Genomic DNA, 18,287 nt, shown 5'->3' on the forward strand with positions numbered 1-18,287 from the left:
CACGGCCACGCTAATCTGTGTATTGCCCCTGGCTGCTTTCATTCTATGGCACAGTCGAATGGTTGTGACAGAGACCATATGGCCCTCAAAGCCTAAAATATGTGGTGCTATCTGGCTCTTTAAGAAAACGTGTGCTGACCATGGATTTTAGTGATCCTTCTGGGTCCTCCAGACCTGCTGGCAGTGTCCAGCAGGTTGACCCCTCTCCTTGCTGCGGTTTATCACGTGGCTTCTAGGCCATCACTCCACTGGTTTCCCTCCTGCCCTTCTGGCCTTTCTACCTCCACCTCTTCACTAGTTCCTCACCACCTCGGAGACGAATGTTCAGAGAAACACTGGTGTACCCTAGGGGTCGCCAGTTGCACCTCTTCATTTTTTGTGTCTACTTTTGTCCACGCTTGCTCCATCGGTGAAGGGATTTGGGAAATGATCAAAGACAGCGATACGACCATAAGGTGGCAGTAGCACACACATGCTTTTTCCGCTACAGGGTGACACCTGACAGGTTTTGAAGGTGCGGGGAGGAGATGTCCCTCACAGCGGGAATCTGTCCAGAAGCCACACCTTTTGTTTGCTACTGAGAAAAGTGGGGAACAAGAGAACTCCCAGGGAGAGGGGAATTGGAGAGGTGCCTTTTGTGTTTGGCAATGTCGCTCAGCAGTGTGGCAGGGAGTTGCTGGGTCTGAGAGCTCTGAGGAGCAAATGCCATATAACTTACAAGGCTTAGGGTTTTATAACCACAAGACTATTTTATCAATGGCCAGCAGATGCTGGGTGTTGTTTATGCGGAGGTATGCAAACCAGGTAGGCCCTAAAAGTCTAAATGTTTGCTCATGTGGACACTGTTTAAAATAAATGATGTGTAAAATTTGTGTGTGGCCCTGGCAGGCTTTTGAGCTAACGGTTCTCAGCCTACAGTGAAGAAAATAACCCACCTGGCGGCCAATGCGCAGAGGCTGTCCTGGGCTCATTCGTGTAACACGGGGTGATCTCCCCAGTTGGAAGGCTTTAAATACCGTCTCTGTGACAGTGACTCCCACACTGTCTTTAGCACAGACCTTTCCTTGAGCTCCAGGCCCATATACCCAACTCAACACTTCCACTTGGTGTCGAGTCACATGTTAAACTTAACACACCCAAGCCACCCACACCTCCGCTCCCAAGGCAGTTCCTCCCGCAGTCTTCCCACCTCTCTTCTCCGGGCCTGAAACCTTGGCATCATCCGTGACTCCGCTCTTTCCCTCATGCCACACACCAAACCCATCAGCCCTACCTGCCATGGCTCTCCAGAACAGACCCCAAGTGTGACTACTCCCCACCACTGCTTACTGGCGTCTCCATTTCTGCCCTCACGTTCCCTGCAGCCAGAGTGTTTTCATCGTTAACTTGATGTTTTAACCATTAACATAAATCACTTTATTTATTTATTTATAGGCAGGGGAAGGGAGGGGGAGAGACGCATTGATGTGTGGTTGTCTCTCTCGTGCCCCCACCTGGGGACCTGGCCTGCAACCCAGGCATGTGCCCTAGACTGGGAATCAAATCAGTGACCCTTTGGTGCACAGGTTGGCACTCAATCAACTGAGCCACACCAGCCAGGGCCATATACCATTTTAATTCAAAGAAGAAATCAGTGGCTATGGGTAGTCCTTGTGGCATTCCCAGAGATCCAAGTGGCACTCTACTGGGCACATAAGCCAGGTGGGGTTCTCTTGGCACTGCCTGCATCCACAACAGATCATCTGTGCCTGCACACTCCCCTGCCCTGAAGTGTTTGCAAACTAAAACAAAAGCATGCGCTAATGCACAGGGCGTTGGCAAGGCGGTGTGGGCCAGGAGGAAGCTGTGCCAACCATCGCCAAGCTTGGGTGCCATGCAGTGCTTTGCTCTATCCGCCAGCATCTTCTCCCTGTGAGCAATGCCCACTGTGTGTGCGTGTGTATTTGAGATGGAAGAAAGAGAGATAGAGACTTGCAGGCTGAAACCCTCTTGCAATAGTATGAGACTGAACATTAATCTAAAAAAAATCTGGTTAAATGAGCACAGACAGTTCTTGACTTTATCAGGAGGAGAATCAGGCTTTCCTGGATGAATATAAGCCATATTCAATCCCCAGACTTACTTTTGCTACCTCCTGAAAACAGCTCTTCACCAGAAGAAACCGTCAAAACAGCAAAAATCAAGCAAGCAGAAGCACTCGTTGGTGAGGAATGAAAAAACAGGTAAAAGGAGGGAGAAGGAGGAATTGTCCAACTGCCTTATTGTAAGGAGCTGCGGGCATCACAGCAGCAGTGGCCACATTTCCTGCACCATTGTTACATGCCAGGCACTGCTCTGAGTCTTTTGCAAAAATTCGTATCATTCTCGTAACAACCCAGTGAGACAGATGGCCTTATGTTACTGATGAACCTGAGGTCCAGACAGGGAAAATAACTCATCCAAAGCTACTTGGTACCAGAGTCCAAGTCCTGCCTCCTTACAGTAGAGTCTGGGGGTCTTTCTGGACCAGCCCACATGCTGTGATTCCCAATCCAGAGTTCTTCCCAATTACCCAGGCTTTTTCCTCAGCCCTGAAAACTGACCATTGGCCAGATACTCCCAGATCCCTCCAGGTAACAGAATTTTAAAAGTAGTGTCTTATGCTTGGTTTTGTTTTTGTTTTTGTTTTTCAAACAGGTTCTTCAAGCCTGTTTAATCTTCCTCCAGCCTAGGAGAACAGATGTGTTTTCCTGATCTCTTTATCTTTACGTTCTTGAAAGTTTCGTGGCTTTTTTTTTTTTAATTCTGCATGCAAAGACCTCTACATCCGAGTACTGTAGTCTTTTAGAATCACTTTAAAGAATGGATTTGAAAATCACACTCCTCCATTAGCCCAAAGGAATCTGAGAACATGAAGCTTTTTGTCTTCAGGTGAATCTTTTATTATTTTAAACAGATGCAAACATATTTTTTTCAAGAATGGTAGCAACAGTCATTGTCACGAGCATGTTAATAGGTCGATTTTGCAGAGAAAGAATATGCTACAAGTCATGCTATTCTTATTTTCAATAGCATTCTGGCAAAAATTAAAGACATTTCTAATTACCTCAAGCACTTAATGAATAGTAAACTCTACTTTCTGCCTCTGGGTAAATACATGGTGTCTCAGTGGTGCGGTGGGAACAAGGAACGTGAAACCTACTTCTTAAACAGGCCCTTGGCTCCAGCAGCCATCAGCCCCTTCGATTACCACTGAACTTCTCAGCTATTTTCTGTAGCTCTAAGTCCATTGCAGCCAAGTTTTCAAGTTCTTTTTCCTGGAAAACACACACAAAAGAAACGGAAGCATGAGATCCTAGATGAATGTATTTTGTTGTATTTTAAGGTAGTATAAACAGGGCAATTTGTGATGTGTTAGAGGCTGAGACACCCAACCCCACCGGGGAACTTGTCAGAAATGCAGACTCCTGGACCCCACCTGGGACCTACATCTGGACCCCACCTGGGACCTACTGAATCACAAACCGTGAGGGTGGGAATCCCTCATGATGCTGATGCACATTCAAATTTGAGAAGCACCTACATAGTCAATATGAGGAGAAGGGGACAGCTCAGTTAATGTTACCTCTCCCAGATGTAAATTTCAGATTGTTACAGGCCACGAGCTGGCAAAGATAGACCAAAGCAATGAATTTCTTTACCATTTGTTCTTTCCTACCCTGGAAAATAGTGATGCAAAGACAAATAACCAAGGGAAGACATCAGAGCACTGGTTGGTTGTCAACCCTGGCTGAACATTGAAACCACTTGGGATCTTTAAAAAATTCCGATGCCCTGTCAGCATCCAGTTCCCAATGGATGCTCTGGGTGTGGGTCCCAGGCATCAGTAGTTTTCCAAGCTCTGCAAGTGACTGCAGTGTGCAGGCAAGGTTGAGAAGCACAGCAGTAGGAGGAGGTGGGCAGCAACGTGGACAATGACTAGATAGTAGTCAGAAATCAAACAAGGTGTAATCTCCACTCCAATAAGTAGGGACACATTATCATGATGACTAATTCCCATCAATGTCTCCCCTTGAATTTTAGACTGTCTTGAACATATCAACATTAGCCATCCTAAGTTCATTTTGAACAAAATCCCCACACGGTACCTCTTCCTCCGTCAGCACTCCTGGGCGAGCCCTGTCCTTCTCATCTTCCACGGTGCGGCGTGGGCCCAGCTGCTCCTCCGAGTCGTAGAAGTCAGGAAACTCGGCCGACTTCTTCCTGTAGTGAAGGAGCTGGTCCAGCTCGGCCACTCGGTCATACTGCCTTTTCAGATCCAGCTTGGGGCTGAGGTTTCTCTTCTCGTATCCCCAGTTCACATCCTCCTCAAAGGGCTTTTTCTCCCACCAGTCATAGTTGTATTCTGGGAAGAAATTCTTCTCATTCAAGGTCAGGCCATTTCCCCCTTCACCCTCCAGAAAACTGTCCTCCATGTTGTCTTTTCTCTCGAAATGGCCGCTCTTCCATGGGGAGGGGCCGTAGTACGGGTTGAGCAGCACCCCCAATCTCTTCCTCTTTTCAGTGGTGTGATAGGGAGCATAGTGCTTGCCTGGAAGCCCAGCTTCCTCCCTGTTGGCTTTAGTGTCTTGCAGGTCCCCCCGCTGCTGCCATGGCCCGTGGGCTCCTTCCTCACCATAGTTGAGGTAGTTTCTGTCCTGCTCTTGCCACTCGCCTTGCAGGTGCCTTCGTGCCTGGTCCATCTGGTTTTCTTGAACACGGTAGTGTCCCTCACCCAAGAATCGTTTCTCTTCTTTGTCTGGAGGAGAATAGGCACCGTGTTCCCCGCCCCTAGCTCTGTGGTGGTACCCCCACTCTGGGCCCCTCTCTTCCTCACTGTCCTCACCATATCCACGTGCCGTGTTGTCAAGCTCTGAGTTGGGGTGATTTCTCTTGTCTTCCTCCTCCTGGACCTCCTCACTGGGAGGCCTGGGAACCCTGTACTTCTCACTTCCTCTGCTCCAATACCGTGCCCCCTCCAGGCTCTCAGGAGCCTGGACCCCTGTGTAACTCCTCACTTCTTCCCCAAATTCGGGTTCTTCCTCTGAAGCCCTGTAGTGGGTGGGATAATGGTCCCTCTTGTCCCCGACGCTGGCCAGGCCCACATTTGACTCCTCAGATTGCTCATGGGGTTGTCCCCATGCCTCAGAGGGAGGATTCCTTTCCTGAGACGACCTGTCAGGCCTGCTCCACCCGTGGCGATGCCTCGGGCGTCGTTTGTCCACCTCATGGCTGGCATCTTCCTCACTTTCCTCAGATTCTTCCTGGCTCCCAGGCTGACTTTTAGACTCTTGGACGTGTTTCTCTTGGCTTCTTGTCTCTTCTTGACTCTCTTGGCTACTCCTCTCCTGGCTGTGTGTCTTTTCCTCAGGGAGTCTGGCCGAGTGTGTGTCGTACCTGGACACTACCTCCTCTTCTTTCTTAGCTGTGGCCTGATTTCTTTTGTCAAGAAGGGCATTTGGTGTCTTTCCTGACTCTTCTAGGTGTTTCTCTTCACTGCTACCATCCCCATGCTCTCTTTTCTGATATTTCTCTCCTTCTCCTTCCTCCCTGTCCTCTCCCTTGCTCTTCTTAGAATGGTATGTCTTTGCTTCTTTGGAGACTTGACTGTCAGACGGGTAGAGGCTCCCCTGGGACTCGCCTGCTCCCTCTCGGCTGTGCCCACCTCCCTCTGTGTTGGCCACTGATGGGCCTTGTGTGTCCATCTCCCCTGGAACTCCTGTGTCCTCCCTACTGGAGGGCCTGTGGGCTTCTGAGGCATCAGCTGAGTCTCTTAACAATCTTACTTCAAACCTTGTATTTTCATTTTTATTTTTCTCTTCATCTTTAACCTCTTTTCCACCTGTAACAAAAATTTAAAAAGAGTAAGAATAACTTCAGCCCTGGCTGGTGTGGCTCAGCGGACTGAGTGCTGGCCTGTGAACCAAAGGGTCACTAGTCCCATTCCCAGTCAGGGCACATGCCTGGGTTGCAGGCCAGTTCCCAGCAGGGGACCCACGAGAGGCAACCATACATTGATATATTTCTCTCCTTCTCTCCTTCCCTTCCCCTCTAAAGATAAATAAATAAAATCTTGAAAAAAAAAAAGAATAACTTCAGAATTGCTTGTGGTTCAACAAGTACCAGCCTTGGTGATTACTATAGATACTAAGAACCCTGAAAATCACCTGGATAATTTTTTAAGTTAATAAAGACTATAGTCATTTTTAAAGCAAATGGTATGAGACTTCCGGCCAAGATGGAGGCATAGGTGAAAACACTGTGCCTCTTCCCACAACCAAGTTTAAATACAACAAAGTTTTAGTAACAAAAACGCAGCCAAAACACAGAAAATTGAACTATATGGAAGTCCGACAACAACGAACCCTTCAGCCAGACCAGTAAGAGGGGTGGAGCCAGCAGCAGTGTGGGGTCGGGCAGGAAAGATCCACCTGACCGACCCAGGCATTCCACCCAGGCACGCAGGCAGTCATGGGTGGACCCCAGGTGTGGAGAAGTGGGCGGACCCACTGAGGGTGCAAGGCGGCAGGCTGACCATGGTCATACATTCGCGCGCAGATAATCCAGTGAAGGAGCAAGCGGTGAGACAGACAGCGCAGTCCCTAGCAACAGGAAGCAGCAGAGGGACCACCATTGCCCCTCTCTGACCCTGCTCCCACATACAGCATCACAACCCAGCGACCTGGGTGGCTCCGCCCTGGTGAACACCTAAGGCTATGCCCCTCATATGTAACAGGGGCAAACAGACCAAAACATTATGGCTCGAGAAGAACTCAAAGTCCCAGAGCCAATAACTCTAAGCAACCAAGAAATAGCCAACCTGTCAGATGCACAGTTCAAAATACTGGTGATCGGGATGCTCACAGAACTGGTTGATTTTAGTCACAAATTAGAGGAACAAATGAAGGCTAAACTAAATGAAATTAAGGGAAATGCACAGAAAACCAACAGTGATGGAAAGGATACTGGGACTCAAATCAAGGGAGTGGACCAGAAGGAAGAAAAAAATGACCAAACAGAAAAATATGAAGAAACAAGAATTCGAAAAAATGAGGAGAGGCTTAGAAACCTCCAGGACATCTTTAAACCCTCCAACATCTGAATTATAGGGGTACCAGAAGGGGAAGAGGAACAGCCATGAGTGGAAAACTTATTTGAACAAATAATAAAGGAGAATTTCCCCAATCTGGCAAAGGAAATAGACTTCCAGGAAATCCAGGAAGCTCAGAGAGTCCCAAAGAAGTTGGACCCAAGAAGGAACACACCAAGGCACATCATCATTACATTAGCCAAGATTAAAATGAAGGAGAGAATCCTAGAAGCAGCAAGAGATGAGGGGACAGTCACCTACAAAGGAGTTCCCATCAGACTGTCAGTGGATTTCTCAAAAGAGACCTTACAGGCAAGAAGGGGCTGGAAAGAGGTATTCCAAGTCATGAAATCCAAAGACCTACATCCAAGATTGCACTATCCAGCAAAGCTTTCATTGAGAATGAAAGGGCAGATAAAGTGCTTCTCAGATAAGGTCAAGTTCATGGAGTTCATCATCACCAAGCCCTTATTATATGAAATATTAAAGGGACTTATCTAAGAAAAAGAAGTTAAAGAAACATGAACAGTGAAAGGACAACAAACTCACAGTTATTAACAACCACACCTAAAACGAAAGCAAACTAAAAGGACAGCTAGATCAGGAGCAGAACCATAGAAATGAAGATCACATGGAGGGTCAGCAACAGGGGAGTGGGAGGAGGAGAAGGGGGGAGAAGGTATAGAGAATAAGTAGCATAGATGGTAGATAGAAAATAGGGGGGAGGGCAATAATAGTATGGGAAATATAAAATTTAAAGAACTTGTGACACATGGACATAAACTAAAGGGGGAGATTGGTGGGGGAGGGGGTGTGCAGGGTAGAGGGGAATAAAGGGGGGAAATAGGACAACTGTAATGGCATAATCAATAAAATATATTTTTTAAAAAAAGCAAATGGTATAAAAGCTTCTTGGCTATGTTTCAATCTAATAATAAACTCTCTATATTTTTATTTTTTCAAAGCACCTAACCAGCAGCATCTCTCATTGGTACTACTCATGAACAAATTGAAATCCAAGTATGGGTTTATAAAATATTATAATTTGCATGCTGGGTAGAAGGGGGCAAAGGGGAAAAATTGGGGTAACTGTAACAGTATAATCAATAATACATAATTAAAAAATAAAATATTATTTTTAAAATATAAAAAATATTTTTGCAGACTAAAGACCTCATCTTTTTGCAGACTAATTGAGACTCAGAGAGGTGTAATTTAGGACCATTCTTTCCATATTTGCTCTAAGTACGAATTGAAAAGTTAACATTGTATTCATAGCTCTAAATAGAACCCAGCTAAACAAAGTTAAATAACCAAAATAAGAAATATCAGAATTCAAAAGAGAATTTAAAAAATTAAATTTTATTTTATCAGACTTTTATTACCAATCTACAGTGTACACTCAACCTAGCAGAAAGTGACAATATTACTCAGTATTTGGTGATAAGAAGAGTGTACACTTTTCCCCTGAGAAAACTGCACAGCAGGGGAAGGGCCATTTCTGCCTTCACTTGGGTCCCATCTGCCCAACATGTTCTCAAACTTGAGGATGAAGCTACATATACTGAGTTATCTTTGTGTTTCGTGAGTCAACAGTAAATGGCAATAACTGATATCTTCACTGAATGCTGTTCTCCCCCATCTTTTCCAAATGTCGACAGATCCCTTACTAAATCCTCCTTAGTTCAAGGACATCCCGTGAAAGGAGATATGTAGTTAACGCTGTCTGAGTTGTCAGCTGGGAGGTTTGGGTTTCAGCTGAGGTCGCTGAGTTCAGAGAGAAGGCCTGAAGCCAAGGTCGCTCACAGCTCTGAGTCCATGTCTGAGCTGTCCATTCATTGTAGGGGCTACCCATCCCCAGCAACTATTTAGAACTTGAAATGTGGCTGGCCAAACTGAGATGTGCTATAAGTGTAAGACACCAGATCTTGAAAACTTTGTATAAAGCAATGTAAAATATCTCAATACCTAATATTGATTTTATGTGGAAATGACTATTTTGAATGTATTGGATAATATGTATCATATATATATATATATGAAGTATCCAAATTATATGTTAAGTAAAATATATTAGATAAAATTAAATATATTATTAAGATTAATTTCACCTCTCTTTTTATCACTTTAATGTGGCTTCTAGAAAATTTGAAATTTTATTTGTGGTTCACACAGTAATTTTATTAACAGCTCTGGTGAGTCATTTGAACTGACATTTACAAAATACAAAAAAAAATGGTCTGTTTTGCAAAAGATGTCCAAGGAATAGTGGAAGGTCTGTATCTCCCTGCTTAAAGCCCAGCCTGCCATGAGTAGCATTCTCGGGTTTTATGAGACAATTGAAATGTCCCTGACACCCAGACACCCAGACACCTGGGGGCTAGCCCCTCACCAGTGCCTTGGCCTTTTCAGAGCCAGTGGTGATAGGTGCAGCAAGGAGGCTGGTGGGGCCAGCCATGTAGGCAGAGGGAAGTAGGGAGGCTTTGGCCTGATACTGACATCCTTCTGAGCATCAGCTGAAATAATGCCACCAGTCAGACAGGGTCTCAGCCTCCCGGGGCGGGGCTGTGTGGCCCCTTCCTACTGCCTGCTGGTCAGGAACAGTATTTTCACTTTTTTCCGGTTAACTGTGTGCTGCCTATAGCAGCTTGTGCCTGAGGCTTAGCACTTCGCACTCCTAAATTTAGCTTTAAGCCCCCGCAGGTGAGATCAGAGGAGGCCTATGATTAGCAAGCACAGTCATTGTCAATCTGTGAAACCAAAGTGTCAAGCTCACTCTTACTTTCAAGTAGGAAGGGGAAAATGCTTGTTCCATCCCCATGATGTTGCAAGGATGACCAGATCAGCCTGGTGAGAGAGATTCTTATACCTGTTAAGAAACTGGACTACACATTCCCTAATATCTGGTCAAGCCAAAAACCAGTGATTCTTTCCTACTCCCCAAATGCTCATTTTGCTCAATAAGTGTATGTTGGCTCCAGAGATGTGCTGGAGAGACTGGCAATGGAGATGGAGATGAAGATGGACTAGGTGAGGGAGGGAGACTGAATCCATCCATCCAGTTGGTTAAAAGTCCCACCAGCCTTTGGGTCAGTTTAAGACATGCCAGCAAGAGAGAGAAAACTGGAATAGGGCAGAAGTCACACACTGGCAGCCCCACAGGTGAATTGTTTGGCCTTAATAACATTTTAAGTAAATTCTAATTTATAAACAATACTTAAATAGTAGAAGATGTGCTTAAAATTCCAATTTTAACTTCTTTTGGGGAAAAAAAATCCCAAGATCTGGTTCCAGAGTCTGTACTTCTCCACTACGGGGTTAGCACTGAGAAATATCTGCTCCCCCTTAGATAGAAACCTGCCTCCTACAGTTTGAGAGTGTCCTCCCGTCCTGCCTTACTCCTTTGTATTATTTGTTTGTCTGGCCCTGGCTGGCTTTTGAGTCTGTAGCCTCAGAGGGGCTCCTAAATCCTCCCAATCTGCATTTTATGGCTCTCTGGATATAATGACACCAGGGTCCTGATAGACATGGGCCATTTTGTTTAAAGATTTTATTTATTAATTTTTATCAGAGGAGAAGGGAGGGACAAAGAGAGGGAGAGAAACATCAATGTGTGGTCGCCTCTCTCACATCCCCCACTGGGGACCTGGACTGCAACCCAGGCATGTGCCCTGACTGGGAATTGAACTGGTAACCCTTTGGTTTGCAGGCCCACATTCAATCCACTGAGCTACACCAGCCAGGGCAATCATTTGTCTTTTACCAATTTCCCTGGAGCTCTCACAACAAACATCAAAAGAGCCCTTAGGGCTAAGAATCCAATCTTGGCAGGCAAGCAGAGCCCTACATACAACAGCTTTTCCTAAGCAATCATGGTTTTTGATGGTGGACTATGGCAGACCTCAAACTTCTGCACCTACCTGGTAAACAAAGAAAGGAGGAGGAAGGTAGCAAGATGGGTTTGCCCAAAAAAGCATCCTTTAGTCCCTGCCTAAACACCTACTCTGCCCTCACTCATTCCCTGTGATGGCGGGAAAAGGAAGCTGGAGAGAAATTCTGTAAGTATGTATGTAGGCAGTGATGGAGAAACTTCCACTTGGGTCCAGGGTGCCAATACAGGCTTGAGCCCCCACATCTACTACAGTTACCCTGACACCCACAATGGTGGATTGAGTCCCTCAGACAACTCTTTTGGTCAGTTGCTAATACCTGTTTTTACCATTTTGTGCTCAGGGGTTCCTGTGCAGCAATAGCAAGAGTATCATCTTGCACTGAAAGATTCTGAAGGTGAAAAGAAGAAGAAAAAGTCACTTTTCCCAGCCTGACTCAAAATTTAAAAACAGAGAAAAGTACTGAAGGGAACAGTGCTTTTTGTTGTTGTTGTTTAAATCAGTTTGACTTCATGCATAAAAGAGACTGCATAGTTTCACAAAATTGATTTCTTAGTGCCAACTCCCAAAGGACACTGCTTGTATCACTGTTCAAACTTTGTCTTCAACAGAAGCTGATTTGCATGGAGAAAACATCTCCATCTAGACTTAGAAAGTTATTATTCTGACTCATTGGATGCTCTGCTTCTACCCTCACCCTTTCCAGTCCTCAGGCCTGGAATCCCAGCACCATTTGGCAGCACCTGCCTTTGAATAAATTCTGCCTTAAAATGACTTAACCAATGTGTCATATTAGGCCAGAAGTTTCCAAGTCACCTTTCCCAGCTTCTAACTTGGAAAACCATCACAGTCAAGAGTAGAAGGCAAAGAGGAGAATAATTTTAAAATCTCTTTGTATCCTTTCCTCTTCCAACATTCCCAGAACACTCAGTCCTCCCTCCTCCAATCACAAACAAGTACTCCCCACATCTTCCTGCACCCAAATGAAAGCTCGTTCTGAAAATCCAAATTCTGGAACCAAGGAATTTGAGAAATGATAGACATCTCAAAGACTATCTCTGAGGTCAACTCCCTCATTTTACTTTGAGGAAATAAGCCCAGGGAGGCAAGGGATATTTCCCATGGTCACAAAGCTATTAAGTGTCAGAGTAGGGACTAGAAGCCATCTCTTTCCATCTCCCCAGATACTAGTCTAGTCTGCACTTCCCCCACTGCATTATATCTCTGGTTCATTTAGAGGCAGAGTGAAAAGTGAACTAGAAGCAGGAGCAAGGGCCACTCCGGGGACAAAGGTCTCCTGCAGTGCAGGAAACTTACTGTGTTTCAGGACTTGTCGGCACTCAGGAGTGATGGGTGGAGCGTTGGACTTTGACAGAGCGTTTGAGAGGACCTCGATGATGCAGCGAGTCACCTGTGGGGGTTGGCAAAGGCTGGTATCAATGGGGTGGCAGACTACTCAACACAGAGCTGCTACTGCCCAGAGAGGCTTGGCTTGTGTGACCTGTACTGACACAGGGTCCTTGGGGGGCAGGGATACAGGTTTACAGGACTGTAATGAGACTTCCAAGGCCTCTCCACAGAGCAACTCGAGAAAGCACCGGGCCAAGATCACCCTGAGAAGAGCAATAAACACCCATTTCTGAGCAAGTTGGAAGGAAGAGAGTGGGAGGACACAGTTATCCTCAGAGGCACTAAACCATCCAGGAAGGAGTTGAGAGTCCAGGGAAGGAGGGACATCCTTTGCCCCCATTCTCTCAGGGATGAAAACCTGGTTTTGTAAGACCACGTTGTCTTTTTTGTTGTCCATTTTCACTTTTTATTTTGTTTGGTTTGGTATAATAAGGAGTGGGAGAACCTAGAGTCTAGATACACTAGTAAGTCTAGATTCTGCACTTATATTTCAACTTACCATTTCTTCACTGTGACTCCTGTTATCCGCTGGCATAGAACTGACTGCTTTGAAAGAGAAAAAGAATGGGAAATGACCTGAGTTGATTTAGAAACACAAAATCTTCCCCCACCCCACACGTGCAGTACCTGGAGAGAGGGTCAGAGTCAGAGCTGAACAGGGTGGAGATAGCTGGGGGTAACTGTCCCAGGAGCCGTGCAAATGCACATACTAACACACGCATAGCTATTCTCCCTAGCAATGTCTCAAACATGATTTGAAAATGAATGCTGAATTATATCCAGTATAAATCAATTTGGACCATAGGAAGCAGAGATATGGGGATACTGGTACTGTTTAGTTTCTTGATATGGGTGCTGATCACACAGGTGTGTTCAATATATGAAAAATTCATTAAGCTGTATATTTATGATCTATGTAGTTTTCTATATGTATATTAAACTTCAGTGAAAAGTTTAAAATAAACCTAATTTAAATGAAACCAGGGTGCCCTCCTTCACCCTTCTGCCCATTCAAAATGAGTAGAGATTTGTAATTCCCTTTGCCTATTCCTGTCACCGCCCCAAAAAAATCCTCTCCCAAATTCACTTCCTTTACAAAAAGACCGTTGTGACTATCTCACATAATCAAGTACCCCATTTTCACTCCCAGCTCTTTGCCTGAACAGGTTTGCTTATGCTTCTGTATCAGTCAGTGCTGTCTATCACCCCCATGTTGTCTGTAGCCATGGTGAGAACATGGGACACATCTAATTCTACGCTTGGTGCTCTATGCTCTAGAGCACCAAGTCCAAAATATGTGCAAATAGGTGTTTAACAACTATTTATGAGAATACTTAAGTTTAACAACTACTTATAAGAACATTTAAAAAGAATAATTCATGTAAATTAATTCAAATTAAATTCCATGAGATTCCGCTTATTTTAAATCAGATTGAAGTACAAGGTCTGTCCGGAAAAAGTCCATTCATTGTTAATATAATGAGAAGGGTTTGTGCGAAATCGATGTAACCTGGCAGCCAAGGACAGTGGACTCAAATGTGCATGTGTGAACAGTGAGGACTTCACTGTACTAGTCAGTAGACACCATTGAATTAGCATGTATATTGTGTGGCTGTCACATTCAAAATGAGAAAGAAGAGCAACAAATCTGCATCATATGTTGTGTTAAGCTTGAACATTCCTCTGCAGAAACTATTCAAATGATTCAGAAGGCTGCAGCTATGGCAACTGGTGACCGGCCACTTCATCACTACAACACACTACTCATGCGTCGTGTCTTGTGCAGAGTTTTTTTGTGAAACATCAAATCGCCCAGGTGACTCAGCTCCCCTACAGCCCCAGTTTGGTGCCCTGTGACTTCTAGCTTTTCCCAAAACTAAAATCACCTTTGAAAGGGAAGAGATTTCAGATTGTTGACAAGATTCAGGAAAATACAATGGGGGAAGCTGATGGCTATTGGGAAAACTATGTGAGGTCCCAGGGTGCCTACTTTAAAGGGGACTGAGGCATTATTGTCTTATGTACAATGTTTCTTGTATCTTGTATCTTCTTCAAAAAGTGTCTATTTTTCATAGCGCATGGCTGGATACTTTCTGGACAGACCTTGTATGTTTTAACGAAGGAAATGCTTCAGGTGATTTTAATTCTCCAGTTTCTCCTTTTTTTTTCTTTCAAAGCTGTTTTGCTACTTTTACATTTCCCTTTGACTTTGTGTTGTCTAAGCCTTTTCCACTGGACAAGCATAAAGCAATTATATACATAGAGATGCATCGCCTCAGTTCTCCTGGCACTGCCGAAGAAGTTCAGTGCAGAATATTCTTCTAGGCCTCTGAAACAGAGAAGAGCTAGCTGGAGAGACAGCAGAACTCTCAGACATCGGAGATGTAAGCTACTCAAATGCAGTTTATTTATAACCAGCAAGCTGACCTTTCCTCCCAAAATGTTTGCTCCCAAGCCTCTTTAACCACCCGCCTCCGATTAATTACGTATCATAGGGCTCAACCTAGAAATACAACACTTATTCCATTTATTCAACTTACTGAATTTTTCTTCGCTAGCCTGGGGTCCACTTCAATTGTTTCAAGAAGCCCCAAGTTATTCAGTGTGTAAAAATGATTTGTAAAATGTTTAAGAAGTAGCTAACAAGGTATGGAGACCCCATGTTCTTCCTGATACATGGTTCAGTCAAGACCTAGATGGCCCACTTTTGGCACCCAGGGTCCACTGTGCTGGGCCACTATTTTATCCCCCAAAAGGCTGTTATTTGGGAACGTTCCCACTTTAGCACTTATTCTTTCCACCCGAAATCAGTAAGTCTTCTGGAAAGAAATTACTAAGAGAATTCCTCCTGTAGTAAACTAGAAGATGCCTTTTAAAAAATCTAGCTTTACAAAAAAAAAATCTAGCTTTACTAAACTTTGGTATTGCAGTTTCTCACTAATACTTCCCTCTTTTTCACACCCACAAATGTAAAATAGGCATTTTTTAAGTTAACTAGTGATACTGCCAAAGTATTAACAGTCATCAGGTTTGGAGGAGGAGATTTTTTTCTTTTATTGCTCTAAACAATTGTAGCTCATATTTATTACTACAAAATAGTATTGTTTCTCTGATTGTAGCTCTCCAGAAATCTTTTTGGTGGAAAGGAACTAGGGTCCCTTGTAAAAGCATTTTGTGCATCTTGGTGAGTCATGAAAGTGCCATTGTATTTCTTCCAACAGAATCTGTGACAACAAAGTAATAACCAAAACCAGTTGATTCCCCTAAAGTAGTTACCTTGTTTTTGTGTAAAGATTCAGGAAGCACAGAAGAAAAGCCAATGACTATGTTAAAATAAAGTAGTCAAATGGTAGAAAAAATTGAATAATATTGTACAATAAATCTGACAATAACACCCAAACTATTAATATCTCATAAGACTATCAAGGTTTCATACCAGATTTAAAATACAACAATAAAATAATGAGTTAAGCAGGCCCTTCTGAATGCAGAAACCATTTAACCTGGGATAATATGGCTATCATACAGCAACTCACTCATATTAATTTTTAGAGTGCACAGTAGTTACTGTAGAAACGTGTAGATTTCACTCCAGAAGTTCTTAAGGATAAGAGATGAACCATATGGTTCCCTGAGTTTCTTCCCAGCTCTGTGATTTTGCTAAATAACAAATTTGCTTTAAGGTTATCATACCTTGTTTCCAGGTATTGGGAGAGGTGGGAGTGGAAAATAACTGCTAATGGATATGGGGTTTCTTTGGGGGGTTAATGAAAATGTTCTGAAATTTGTGAGTGGTGATACAATCTGTGAATATACTAAAAATCACAAAATAATGCAATTTAAAATGGTGATTTTATGGTGTGCAAATGATAGCTCAATTAAAACATTTTAAAGAATATAATGTCTCCATTTTAGCTCACATGAAGGTATGAACCCTTCTTAAAATACTCTCTTACATAAGAGAGCTGTAAGTGTTTCACCCCTACAGTTAAGCTTCAGCTGTATCTGTACATTGTATCTTATGTACAATGTCCGTGGGATGCACCCATAAGCTTCACAAATGCCATTGTTAATGTGGTCCCACCACAACATATAGCACAGCTTTACCCTCTTAAGCAATGCCTTTCTGAAGGTATTTTTGACCAGAAGGACTCTAAATTATTCATTTGGAGTTCTTTAATTGAACTGAGAACACCTATAGGCAATTTGTAAAAATGCAAACATTTTAGAAAATTTTGAATGTGTGTATCTTGCAGTGAAATAAATTACCACTGGCTTTCCTTTTGTCTCCTTACATTTTGGATCCAGCAATTGCTCTCAACAAAAACTTCATATTCCTGGATGGCAATACCTCAAATATAGTTAGAATCTCATCTCAGATAAATTTTTTTTTCTATGAGTTCATTAAGACAGCCAAAGAAAAGCTCTAGTTTAATCTGGTGGTGTTCTATTTACTTCTCAATGGTCTCAGTACTCCTAGTGACTTTATGTCAACACACACACACACACACACATTTTTCCAATCGCCAGAGCTAGTTTGAAAGATTAATCCCACATTTTTCCACATCGAGAGACACTGTCAAATATGTCATCATGTGATATATCAATTATAAAAAGACAAAAATTTCATGCTCCTAAATTGACTAAAACAACTTTTTTACTACTCCAAGAATCTTTTTGTAGTTATTTTTAGAATCTATGTTTTCTGAAATACAAAACTCAAAATATTTACTGAAGTTTCCATTCATAAATTAAAAATACATTAACTTGAGTGTGAAATTTCCTCTCTCCAAAATACAGAAAAATATTACATTAACCCTGCACACACATATACATGAACACACACATACATATACTATATACGAACATGATAATAAAAAAGATATATCTTATATACATGAGATATACTTTTATCTCATCACGTTTATGTCATAACGACAAGGGGAAATATACAAGTGCCAACTTTATCACATTATAGGTACTCCTGTCACTCTTCGGTTATCTGGTTTTAAAGAGTCAAACAAATACTTATATGCAGATACAGAATAAGACTATAACAGCATCTCTCTAGATGGTAGAGAGAGCCTTACAATTCAAAAGTGAGCATAACGTGCCTTGGGAGGCACGGGCTCGTTTTCTTCCTACCCACAGGGAAACTCGTATGAAAGGACTGAGACTCTTCGGTCTGGGCTGGGAAGACCTCTGGCTTTTTCCAAGTCAGTCCGTGGAGCGGGAAGTTGAAGCGAAACAGTCAGGGAAGAGCAGAAATTAAGAACCTCAAGCAAGAGAGAGAAACCCTTCACGTAACCCTCCTTCTCTCCCAGTATCCTCCAGCCGGGATTCCCGGGACCGCGGGGCGGACAGAGGCCAGCGCTGTCCGCGGTGCTGAACACCCTGCCGCGCCCACTCACCCGCCACCAGCGCGGCTCCCAGGAGGCCGAGAAGCACAGCCGGCTGCATGGCCCGGCTCGCCCAAATCTGCGCCGAGGGGAGGATGGCAGCTGGACCAGTGGAGCGAGATGCGGATGGAAGACGAGATAAAGATGCTCCAGGAAAGCAGTCGTGCGTCTTGCTGCCCGCAGTGTGGCGCAGGCCCCCGCTCTTTTAAAGGGCAAGTACCGGTCGCAGGGACTGGAGGGGGCGGGCACCCAGGAGGCGGCGCCCCCTCGCTCGGCCCTGACGTCACGAGGGGGCCCCGGGGGCGGCGGCTCAAGTAGGCGGCGACTTGCGCCAGTCCAGTGTCTGCATGTTCTGGGTCTGGAGTGGGGGTGGGGAGTAAGGCGGAAGGAGGAATGGAAGGGTGAGGGAGGCAATGCCGATCTGAGACGCGGAGAGAGACAAGGTCCCACTTAGAATGCCCCACGTTGCTCCTCATCTTC

General features: G+C 44.1%; 1 protein-coding gene across 2 annotated transcripts; it reads right to left on the bottom strand.

Moving 5' to 3' along the window:
* Window positions 1-2,864: 2,864 nt before the first annotated feature.
* CHGB (chromogranin B) lies at window positions 2,865-18,053 on the bottom strand. 2 transcript variants are annotated; one of them, XM_037147859.2, is made up of 5 exons: window positions 17,820-18,053; window positions 12,908-12,954; window positions 12,316-12,409; window positions 4,128-5,860; window positions 2,865-3,296 (listed from the first exon to the last, which is right to left on the bottom strand). In XM_037147859.2, the coding sequence occupies exons 1-5, from the start codon at window positions 17,866-17,868 to the stop codon at window positions 3,213-3,215; spliced, it is 2,007 nt and encodes a 668-aa protein (XP_037003754.2). In that variant the 5' UTR covers window positions 17,869-18,053; the 3' UTR covers window positions 2,865-3,212. The 2 variants fall into 2 exon arrangements, with proteins under 2 accessions (XP_037003754.2, XP_037003755.2); XM_037147860.2 differs by having other exon boundaries at window positions 2,866-3,296; window positions 12,908-12,951.
* Window positions 18,054-18,287: the final 234 nt, after the last annotated feature.

Source organism: Artibeus jamaicensis, unplaced genomic scaffold (genome assembly GCF_021234435.1).
Source record: "Artibeus jamaicensis isolate MK-2021 breed Jamaican fruit bat unplaced genomic scaffold, CSHL_Jam_final contig_685, whole genome shotgun sequence".
In the NCBI taxonomy this organism is placed as follows: Eukaryota; Metazoa; Chordata; class Mammalia; order Chiroptera; family Phyllostomidae; genus Artibeus; species Artibeus jamaicensis.